The sequence below is a fragment of the Alligator sinensis genome, unplaced genomic scaffold (assembly GCF_000455745.1).
Source record: "Alligator sinensis unplaced genomic scaffold, ASM45574v1 scaffold111_1, whole genome shotgun sequence".
NCBI lineage: Eukaryota > Metazoa > Chordata > Crocodylia > Alligatoridae > Alligator > Alligator sinensis.
Window position 1 is genome coordinate 1,467,333 of NW_005841875.1, and position 12,244 is coordinate 1,479,576.

Consider the following 12,244-nt stretch of genomic DNA (forward strand, 5'->3'; position numbering starts at 1 on the left):
GGGAGGGGAACAAGCTGCCCACTGGGGTTTGCCCCACCTGAGCTGAAGGGAGGGTTGGGAAGGGGGCCATGAGGCAGGGGGCTCTGATCCCCGCCCCCCCCAGCTCAGGAAGGGCAAACCTTAGCTGGCAGCTCATTTCCCCCTCCCCGCTCCCTTCCTGCTGCCAACCCCTGGGCAGAGCTGGGTTGCATCAGTCCAGAGTCCAGCCCTGATTGTGTGACAAATTAACTTAGGGAACACAGACTCCCTAATGTCCTCTGAAGTGGGCCTCCTTCATTTGATATCTCATCTGATGAGGGCTAACTTGTTGTGCAATTGGCCACTTTAAAAAGAACTCTGCAGCCATGCACTTGTCATGGCATGGCTGTAAAGTACTTTTGGGAGGTGATTATGTGAACAACCTAACTTCTGTCTGCACCCTAGAATGAAAGAGGGAGCAAAGCATTTTTGAGATCTATTGTGACTTCCACTGAGTTACCCTGGCCTAGATTTTCAAAGAGAGGATCCTAAATATTCATATTTGGGTCCTTTAATAGTCATTTTGCTTCTCAGAAGTTTTACACCAACCATAACTTCTACAAGAAGTTCCATTCTCTGATGTTAATAGTGTTGGAAGGTCCTCATGAAGCTGACCTGGATGTCAAGGATTGATGTCAGCTTGGACTCCTCTTATTGTTTTGAGTGAAAGTTCATATCCAAGAAACATGGCTGCGCTCATTGGAAATCCTCTCACTGCATTGATTGTCATGCTCCTAAAAAAGACCTGTTCAGAATAGAGATAGTGAAGGAATAAGTTGCATAGTTTATGAAGAGGAAACACACTGAGCTAAACCATGGCAGAAATCAGACTATTAGCTTTGAAAGGGAGATGAGCCAGTCATTTTCAGGGTTGCTAATACAACAGCACTGACAGAGCTGTGTGCTTAACTATTTGCTCATAGGAATCCTGTGAGCAGGAGGAGAGTAACCTCTTTACTGAAAATTATTACCCTACTATTTCCATAAACGGACATCTAAAGTAAGAATACAATACCAAGTTTGATAGGCTCCAAGAGTCCTGTTCTATAGACTTCCCTTTAAACAGGTATATTGGAATAAGAAGGACTTGAAGATGCTGTCAAGAAGTTGCTATATTTTTCAATGGGTAAAAAATAAATTAAGGTGTGTTTAAAACCTTATGACCAGAAAACAGGAAATCTCAATCTTCTTCATCAACCTTCTCTTGTCTGTTTGTCTCTCCCTCCCTTTTATACCTACACAAAATTATATATAGTTGAACAAGCTGGTACAATGAAAAGCAAGATTATGGGGAGAAGACCCTTTGGCTTGGCACATCAAGTAGTCAAACCTCAGGGGTTGGATCTCCAGGTACACAACATTTCTTTTGAATGTACCTGGGAAATGGGGTGGTTCAGCTTTTAGTGCAAGCTCCAAAGACTTGTGGAGTGTGCCAGGCTGCAGCCATAGCCTCTGCTGATCCCAGTGCACACCAATGTACCTCCAAGGAGCAGCTGGTATAGGACAGCTACACTGGTCTAGGAGGGGAGACATTTCTTGACCTATCTGCAGTCCTGTAGGGCAGCAGAGCTATTCCTTTATGCCATCTTTAAGACCGACTCAGCAAGACACTTGAGCAGAACCTTAAAAATTAAGCATGTCCTTCTGGCTTAAGCAAGCCAGTGTTTATATACTTTGTTGGATCAGGACCTACATGTATTTTACTTGCCTAAATGCATTTTACTTGCCCTCACGAACAGGCCATGCACACAGGCGTGCTCCTAGGCCTTGTGCACAAGTGAATGCAGGAGTTTGCGCAGAAGGGCAAGCAGGAAGGCCCGAGGCCCTGCCTGTGAGCCCCCCAGGGTAAACAGTCCCAGCCACATTCAGCGCACCAGCAGCATGACGTAGATGGGAACATGCCGCACCTCGAAGGTCCCCGAGGGGTTTGCGACCCCCTCCTCTGGCACCTCAGAGACCGCCATATAGATGGAGGCCATGGTTCCAAGCTCCATGCAGATGGAGCCCCTGTCTTTTGGCTGCAGGGGCTGTCTGTCGCTTTTTCAGGCTCTGGGGCCCAGGAGCATGCCCACTTCCCCTTGTGGGGTCTGCTTCCTTTTGGGGTCTCTGGCGTGCCAGCTGGAGGAGCTCCAGGCTGCAGTTCAGAGACTGCGTGCCATCAGGGACTGTGAACAGGAGATAGATTCCTACTGCCAGGCCCTTCTCCCCCAGGAGGCGGAGGGTAGACCACGGTCTCCCTCTAGGACAAGGGAGGACTTGGGGACCTCCCTTACTGGCCAGCCCAGGGGTTGGACCAAGGTTGTCAAGGGTCACAAGGCCTGCCGCACCAAGGCCTCTGCCCCGCTAGACCTTTGCAACAGGTATGAACCTCTTGCAGCCCCAGCAGAGCCTGCTGAGTGGCCAGGTTCCGCAGGCAATACAGACGATATTGTAGCTACCGCCCCCGCTCTCCCCAAGACCAAACGCAAAGTGTTTGTTGTGGGAGACTCCATCCTGAGGGGGACTGAGGGGGTAATCTGCTGCCCCGACCCCTTAGCCCGGGAAGCTTGCTTCTTCCCATGAGCCAGAATCCGAGACATTGCAGAGAAGATCCCTAACGTCCTCCAGTCCACTGACCACTACCCTATTCTCCTCATCCATGTGGGCACCAATGACATGGCTCAGAGCACTCCCAGCTGGGACATGAGGCGCTACAGGGATTTGGGAGCGGGGCTTAAGGGTCTGGGGGCACAGGTGCTGTTTTCTTTGATCCTCCTTGTCTCAGGCTATGGGCTGAGGAGGGAGAGGAGGATCCAGGTAGTCAACCAAAGACTGCGGCGCTGGTGTCATCGGGAAGGCTTTGGCTCCTATGACCATAGTCTGCTCTTTGGAGAGAAAGGCAGCGAGCTTCTGGGAAGGGACGGCCTCCACCTCTCTCCACTGGGGAGGAGGCTCTTCTCGGCCAGACTGGCTGACCTGCTCCACCAGGCTTTAAACTAAGCCCGCTGGCAGATGGGGGGACTACTGCCAGTGCTGGCCCACTGAGCAACCCTTGCAAAGCCAGCAGGCCAAGGCATTTAAGGGATCCCACCCCAGCCCCGGAACAAAATGTAGGCAAAGCAAGGGCCCCCAAGGAGACACTTGCGTGCCTATACACAAATGCCAGGAGCTTGGAGAATAAACAGGAGGAACTTGTCCTCCTGCTAAATGCAAATAACTATGATGATCTGCTCAGGTCCCTTCCAACCCTACCAACTATGAAACTGGATAACGGAGACCTGGTGGGACTCCACCCATGACTGGGCCACAGGTATAGATGGCTATACCCTGTACAGGAGGGATCGACTGGACAAAAGGGGCGCGAGCATAGCTCTCTACGTCAAGGAAAGCTACGCGTCCCTGCAAGCCAACATTGGCACCCACAGTGGACGACTTGAAACTCTTTGGGTTAAAATCCATGGGGAACATGGCACAGGGGATACTATGGTTGGAGTCTACTACAGACCCCCTACCCAGGGTCAAGACCTTGACCAGGAGTTCACCAGGGAATTGGCTGAGGCTGCACGCTCCCAGTGTATGGTTGTCATGGGAGACTAACTACCCAGACATCTCGTGGGAGGAGCGCTCAGCCAAATCTGAGCGGGCACAAAGCTGTCTCTCATGCGTGAATGACCTCTATCTGATGCAGGAAGTCTGTGGGCCAACAAGAGGTAAAGCGCTGCTTGACCTCGTACTGGCAAACGGGGATGACCTAATCAGCAACCTAATGATTGAAGGGAAGCTGGGTGACAGTGACCATGAGCTGATCACCTTCACTATCTGCCGTAAAGCTGGCAAGTCAATCAGTAATACAGAAGTCCTTGACTTCAGGAAAGCTGACTTTGACAAGCTAAGGAGGCTTGTCAGAGAAGCCATAAAGGGCCACAACCCAAAGGAGAGGGGAGTTCAGGACGACTGGTTGTTCCTCAAGGGAGCAATTCTGGATGCACAAGCAAAGTCCATCCCATCTCGGAGGAAAGACAGCAAAAGGGCACAGCAGCCCCTTGGCTTTCCAGGGAACGGGTGGACCTCCTGCGTCTAAAAAGATAGACCTAAGGATGGAGGACTGGAACCACCACCAAGGAGGAATACTCTGCTCTGCTCCAGACCTGCAGAGAGCAAACCAGGAAAACCAAGGCTGCGATGGAACTCCAGCTAGCTACAAATATCAAGGACAATAAAAAGTCCTTTTTTAGATATGTGGGGAGCCGGAGAAAAAGCAAGAGCAACATTGGACCCCTGCTAAATCAGATGGGACAGCTGACAACTGATGCCCAGGAAAAAGAAAACTTGCTAAATGGGTGCTTTGCATCAGTTTTTCACCAGTCCCATGGGATGCCCCTGCCCACTGTGGGTCAGGGAGGCCCAGGTGAGGGAGATTCCTTGCCCTCCATCGAAGCTGACCTCATGAAGGAACACCTTGACAGGCTGGATACCTTCAAGTCAGCCGGCCCTGATGGGTTACACCCAAGGGTAATCAAGGAGCTGGCAAGCATCATAGCTCAGCCCCTGGCACAGATCTTTGACAGCTCTTGGCACTCTGGTGAAGTGCCCAAAGATTGGAAGAGAGCCAATGTCATGCCTATCTTCAAGAAAGGGAGGAAAGTAGATCTGGCAAACTACAGTCCCATCAACCTGACCTCTATCCTGGGGAAGGTCTTGGAAAAGATTATCAAAGAGGCCATCCTTAACAGACTAGCTGAAGGCAATATCCTGAGCAATACCCAGCATGGGTTTGTTGTGGGTAGGTCTTACTTGACCAATCTAATTTCCTTTTATGACCAGGTGACCAATCACCTGGACAAAGGGAAATAAATTGATGTTGTATATCTTGACTTCAAGAAAGCCTTTGATCTGGTATCCCATGATCACCTCTTGGCTAAACTGGCTAACTGCAGCCTTGACCTGACCATGATCCACTGGCTGGGGAATTGGCTCCATGGTAGGACCCAGAGGGTGGTGGTTGATGGAAGCCAATCATCTTGGTGCACAGTAACCAGTGGGGTCCCTCAAGGCTGTCCTAGGCCCTATACTGGTTAACATCTTCATCAATGATGTGGACATTGGTGTCAGAAGCAGACTGGCAAAGTTTGCCGATGACACCAAACTCTGGGGTAAAGCATCCACACCTGAGGACAGGAGGGTGATCCAGGCAGATCTTGACAGGCTCATGAAATGGGTGGATGAGAACCTGATGGCACTGAAAAATGCAAGATTCTCCACCTCAGGAGGAAAAACCTACAGCATGCTTATAGGCTCGGCAGTACTACGCTGGTTAACACTACAGATGAAAGGGACTTGGAGGTCATGACTGACCACAAGATGAACATGAGCCTTCAGTGTGATGCGGCGGCTAGTAAAATGAGCAAAAGCTGGCTTGCATCTATAGATGCTTCTCAAGCAAATCCTGGAATGTCATTCTCCCCTTGTACTCGGCCTTGGTGAGGCTGCAGCTGGAGTACTGCGTCCAGTTTTGGGCTCCACAATTCAAAAAGGATGTGGAGAAGCTTGAGAGAGTCCAGAGGAGAGCCACACGGCATGATCAGAGGTCAGGAAAACAGACCTTATGATGAGAGGCTGAGAGCCATGGGACTCTTCAGCCTGGAAAAGCGCAGGCTCAGGGGTGATCAGGTGGCCACCTATAAGTTTATCAGGGGTGTTCACCAGGAACTGGGGGAACGTCTGTTCACCAGAGCACCCCAAGGGATGACGCGATCAAACGGTCACAAACTTTGCCGCGACCAATTCAGGCTGGACATAAGAAAACTTCTTTACTGTCCGAGCTCCCAAGGTTTGGAATAGACTGCCGCCGGAGGCTGGTGACGCACCTACTTTGAACGCCTTCAGGACACATTTGGATGTTTATCTTGCTGGAATCCTATGATCCCTGCTGACTTCCTGCCCCTGTGGCAGGGGGCTGGACTCAGTGATCCTCCAGGGTCCCTTCCAGTCCAAATGTCTATGAAATCTATGAAATACTCCATCTCAGTCCAAGCAGAATCACAAAACCAGAGGGGTGGAAGGGACCTCAAGGGTCATCTAGTCCAGGTCATGCCATTCCTAAAATACCTGGAAGTTTTCTTTTATGGTCACAAAACAATTTCCAATCAGAAGGAAAACCTGGAGTTATTCTTCCCCCTTATTGACAAGTAGCTCACATGACTGTCGAACAAACTCAACAGCGATGTTTGCTCTGGACCAATACTTTCAAATTTGCTTTTCTAACATCAGTTTCGTAATACCCTATTTAATCCTCCCATTTATTAAAGAGGATAAATATGGATTTAGCTATTCACATCTGATAATTTTGGACATATTTTGAACTGCTGTTGGCATTTCAGAGAGTGAAAGAAGCTGCATTCTTTCACTGCCTGAACAGTAAAGTGCTTTATGGAAAGTGAAAAAGGGTTCGTTGTATTATTAACACTGTTTACTCCTACTGCTCACTCAGATCCTTTTAAAAAAATTCCACCGTCTAACATAACACTATTGCATTACAGTCACTGCACAAGAGACAAATGCAAACTCAATTCTAGGAAATTTCCATTTAACCATTTAGAAAATTATGTTTTCCTGAGTATTTCAATTTGTCTGCTTCTAACAGATTCACGCTATTAAATACATGACTTACAGCTAATAGCAAAATCAAGACTACTGAATTTTAGAATAGAAGTGAAGACCTAAATGTTTATATCGAATTGATTCCTCAATCCTTACAAAAGCAGCACTCCCACAGCTGTCTGTAGGCCTTTTGACTAAGGGAAGATTAAAGATCTGGGTCTCATATAAGGGAATCCATCATTTAAAGTAACATACATCTTCTTTGAAAACGAGAACACTTAAGTACAGCAACGTCAAGAATCAAATAATTAAATATAGTTCATACTGCTGAAATGCACAATTCGGGACCTTAAAATTTCAAGTAATTTGCAGTGTAATACGAGGTGTACAATCTTGAGTGTTTCTTTGTTTTTGAGGCACTGACTTTTTATGAAGACACACTTTTTGTCAATAGTTATAAAGTAGCTCAGCTCAGCACAAATGACCTATCACTTAGGATAGGTAGAGAAAGACTATATGCTGTGAATTTTAGTATTAAGGATGAATATACCAGAGTACTGAATGAGCAAAGGGCCATACTGCTACTTTATACCTCCCATTGTTGTTCTGCAAATCCACTGTATCCAGCATCAACAGCCTTCTTTCCTATGTCTGCTAAGCATCCACACCCAGCTTTGTCATCTCTGAGCAGTGCTCCTCTCCTCTGGTTTACCACAAAAAACCCACAGTCAGTTAACCAAAAGCTCCCTGCAGGTCTTGCTGCATAGATTTTTCTACAGGTTCTGTTGTAGTATATTTCTCCAGTGTAGGGCAGCAGAAGATTAGACTCATCACCTCTTACTGAATAATAACTGAAGCAAGGTTCCCATTCACTTTCATGGGGAAGTACTTGATCCTCCCTTTTATAGGAAACAATCCCTATGGGCCAGCCCCATATTCATTATAAGCAGCTTCAATTAACCTCACTGATTTTAATAGTGTAAAGTGTGCCAATAACATGGTATAACCTGGCCCTAAATCATTCCAGTCTTTGTTTCTCTCAGGTCTGTAATCACTGTCATTATTATGACTTGATTATAATTAATTGTACTGGCTTTGATGATCTACTATCATCTCTCTGCAGTTTGTATAATGAAAGCTATCATTTTTCTCATGGAGGAGTAATGCCTATTACAAAGGTTTTCTAGCAGTGCTACTTACTTTTAAGCCCTCATTGTGGTAGCTCTGGGAGATGCAGTCAATGACCCCTTTGTACTTGTTTAAATGAACCCCATCTGCTTGAAGTCGACTTTTCACAACATCCATTGGAGTAGCAGTCCCCCAGGAGATTGCTCCTAGAAAGAGGAAAAAGGGGAATTCTTCCCTTATAGTGAAATAATACAATGGAGCATTGATTATGATTGGAGACGTCTAGGTAATAACATACTCTCTATTGGTGCATACCTATTCATACTCCTCGTTGAACCCCAGCCTGATATGCCCACTAATTTACCACTCACCTCTCTCATCCGGTTGATGGTACTTCTAAAAAAGGAAGAATATACTGAAATGATAGTGGAAAACATACTGTTTCTACACCAAAAATGCTATTTCTGGAGATAATGCACTATATCTGGAGGCATTGGTAACGCATAGGGGTGCACGTACACCCCCTGAGATCAGCCGTGCACCCCCTGGAAGTGCCAGCCATGAAACCAGAAGTGCCAGCGGACAGCAATCGGGTACTGGGGGACCCCGCACCATCAGCGATCTGGTGCCCCCCCAGACTCGGGAAGCACCAATCGCCCATGTCTGGAGGAAGCATTGTAGAACTGGATTTCACTGTAACGCAAGTAGAAAACAAGGCAGGTAACCATAGACAGATCAGGAAGGACCCCAATGTGTGGAAATAGTGCTGCAGTGTCCATGATTGAGTGCTGCAGTGCTGAATTGAGTGTCCAGAATAGTGCTGCAGTGGCCTTGTGAAGGAAGACTGGTCTTAATACACCACCTATGCTCCTCAGTCTACAAAACACACCCACATTCCAGGGTGTTGCCATGAGGAACAACTTGCAAATGCCTACGATAGGAATCAATAAAGCTAAAAGTTAAATGCCTGGCAAAAGAGCTGCTTTAGAAGCAATTTTTTTAGGAATCTAATTACAGACCTCTGAACTAAGAGGAACAACTCGACCAAGAATTCTCTAGAGAACTGGCAGAGGCTGCACGCTCTCAGAGCATGGTCATCATGGGTGACTTCAACTACCCAAACATCTTGTGGAAGGATCACTCAGCTAGATCTGATTGCTTACAAAGCTTCCTCACTTGCATTGAGGAGCTCTAACTCAGGAAGTCTACAGGCCAACCAGGGACAAGGCACTCCATGACTTGGTTCTGGCCAAAGCAGATGATCTAGTGAGCAACCTGAGGATCAAAGGGAAACTGGGTGACAGTGACCATGACATGATCACTTTCGCCATTCACCATAAGTCAGGGAAATAGGCCTGATTTTAGGAAAGCTAATTTCCACAAACTCAGAACATTGGTTGGCAAGGCCCTGCGGGACCATGGTCCAATGAAGAAGGGAGTACAAGGAGAGTGGTCATTCCTCAAGGAAGCGATCCTAAAAACTGAAAGAAAGTCCATTCCCTTTTGGAAGAAATGCAGCAAGAGAGCTAGGAGACTTCCTTGGCTCAACAGGGAAGTCATGGACCTCCTGAAATTTAAACAAGAAGCCTACAAGGAATACAAGTCAGGAATAGCTACCAAGGAGGAGCATTCAGCAACAGCCCGTACCTGTAGGGAGCAGATCAGGACAGCAAAAGCAAGTACCTAATACAAATTGGCAACCAGAATCAAGGACAACAAAAAGTCCTTCTTTAGATATGTAGGAAGTCAAAAAAAGAACAAGGGAAGCATAGGGCCCCAATAAATGAAATGGGATGGCTGATAACTGACACTCAGGACAAAACTAAACTCTTGAATGAATGCATCACATGGGTAATTCCACCAGTCCAAGGGTGTTATACCCTGCTTGACAGGATACAGGATGATCACGGTGGGGGCGACCACCCTCCCTTAGTTGGCATAGATCTTGTGAGGGAACACCTGCAAAAGCTAAATATCTACAAGTCAGCAGGACCAGATGAACTACACCCATGAGTGCTACAAGAACTGGCTGACATCGCGCAACTAATGGAAAAGTTATTTGAAGACTCGTGGCACTTGGGAGAGGTCCCAGAAGACTGGAAAAAGGCAAATGTGGTACCTATCTTTACGAAAGGGAGACGGAAGGGCCCAGGAAATTACAAGCCAATCAGTTTGACCTCAATCCCTGGTAAAATCCTGGAGAAAATTATAAAAGAATCCATCACATACAGGCTAACTGAAGGCAGTGTTCTGAAAGACAGCCAACATGTCTTCATTACGGGCAGGTCGTGCCAGACCAACCTCATTTCCTTCTATGATCATGTAACTCGCCACCTGGCTAGGGGAAATGAGGTTAAATGTCATATACTTGGACTTCAAAAGGGCCTTTGACCTAGTCTCCCACGATGTCCTCATGGTTAAATTGGGAAAAATGAGGCTTGAGTACTTTGCAGTCTGGTGACTAGGTAACTGGCTCTATGGTAGGCCCCAAAGGGTATTGATCAATGGAAATGAGTCATCATGGCAGAAGGTGACCAGTGGCATCCCTCAGGGGTCAGTACTTGGACCAGTGCTCTTCAACGTGTTCATCAATGATTTGGATTCAGATATTATAAGTGAACAGGCAAAGTTCACTGACAACACCAAACTATGGGGGAGCGCAGTCACGCTCAAAGACAGACTGGGAATACAGGCTGACTGGACAGGCTCGGGAGGTGGGCAGACCTTAACCTGATGTCATTTAATATGGAGAACTGTAAAGCGCTCCATATGGGGAGAAATAATTCACAACATCCTTACAGGCTCGGCAGTGCTACATTTGCCAGCACCACAACTGAACAAGACCTGGGTGTCATGACTGACAGCAAAATGAACATAAGCCACCAGTGCGATACCAAAGCTGGAAGAGCTAATCAAACACTGGCATACATCCACCCAGACATCTCGAGCACGGCAAAGGATATCATCCTGCCACTCTACTCAGCCTTGGTGAGACTGCAACTGGACTACTGCATCCAGTTCTGGGCACTGCACTTCAAGAAGGATGTGGAGAAGCTCCAGAGAGTCTAAAGGAGAGCCACACACATAATTAGAGGCCTAGAGACCAGGTCATAGAAAAAGAGGCTGAAAGACTTGGGACTGTTCAACCTGGAGAAGAGAAGACTCAGAGGGGACTTGGTGGCAGCCTATAAATATATGAAGGGTGTACATCAGGGCTTGGGGGAGCATCTATTCACTAAGGCCCCCAAGGGGAGGACAAGAAATAACAGGCACAAACTGATTGAAGATATAGCTTCAGGCTAGACATAAGGAAAAATCTTCTTTACAAGTTGGGTGCTGAGGGTTTGGAACAGGCTCCCTCCCAGAGGTGGTACAGTCATCCACCCTGGCGATCTTCAAAAAAACGTCTTGATGCCCGTCTTGCTGTGGTTATCTGATCGCAGCAGTCTTTCATGCCCAAGTGCAGGGGGGCGGGACCCAATGATCTGTAAGGTCCCTTCCAGCCCCGAACAACTATGAAACTGTGACTGCACTCATGTGGTTATATTGGGAAAGGGAGTGATGAGTGAGGAAGGAATGTGAATGAGGTGCTACTTTTGTTACATGTGAACTGGATTAAAAACGGATACCATTCCTTGACAGAAACTGATATGCATGCATAATACTTACAGGAGTGTCTACGACTGTAGTTGGAGGGAATGTTCTACCTGGTTGTAAAGGTCAGCGTTATATCTATCACTGCACTGAAGTCTTCCACATACTTGGGATATTAATTTAGGTGCAGAAAATCTCATCCTAGGTGTGCTTCCATTTTCTTTCAGAATGCAATGTTATTTCCAAAGCTGCGAGATTTAACGGCTTGCAAAGCCTCATGCCTATTGATTCCATGTCATAATTAACCTGGTGTTTCTTCATGGCAGTGGCTGTGTGTGTGATTGAGAGCAATGGGGGAGGTAGTGCATGACAGGGAGTGTGGCTGGAGCTGTGCCAGTGTTATGACATACTAGAGAAGCTGTTCAAATTAGCTAGTGCTCTGTATATTTGCAAGAGAAACAGAGCCAGTGTGTTGTAACTGGCTACCCAGTCTTCAGTTAGAGTCCTGGGATTTAGGAATAAATAAACTAATAGCTAGTTTAAGGGGAAGTTTGTATACCTAAATCTATGTATAAAAAAGTCTTAGTGGCCAGTGCAAACAGAAAACACAGAGCCTCCAAAGCTGAGAGAAGATTAATGATGGCTGATCTAACTCTCTCCACTTGGTGGCTTCTCCTGCTGAGTGCAACTGGAATCCATGTTTCTTCTTGTGAGCCACACAGAGAGTAAAGTACTATCGTGGAGGCGTATGGGCCATTCATAAAGCCAGAGGACAAGAGAAGCTAATGACACAGGTTTAGGACTTACTCCCAACTCCACTGAAATCCAAAGGAGACTTTCTAAGGATTACAATGGGCTCTGCATCAGGAGAAAATGAAAAATGGAGACCAACTTCGCATATATTTGTGCATGTGCATAACTTGAC

The 12,244-nt window shown here is 46.9% G+C and overlaps 1 protein-coding gene across 1 annotated transcript in view; it reads right to left on the minus strand.

The window, feature by feature from the left end:
- Nucleotides 1-12,244, minus strand: part of SLC25A48 (solute carrier family 25 member 48) — a 33,034-nt gene that overhangs the window by 2,090 nt on the left and 18,700 nt on the right. The window contains exons 6-7 of the mRNA XM_006017221.3: nt 7,798-7,931; nt 634-763 (exon numbers count right to left, since the gene is read on the minus strand). Of these exons, the coding sequence (XP_006017283.1) occupies nt 641-763; nt 7,798-7,931 (257 nt within the window). The 3' untranslated portion in view covers nt 634-640. The remainder of the gene's footprint in view (nt 1-633; nt 764-7,797; nt 7,932-12,244) is intronic.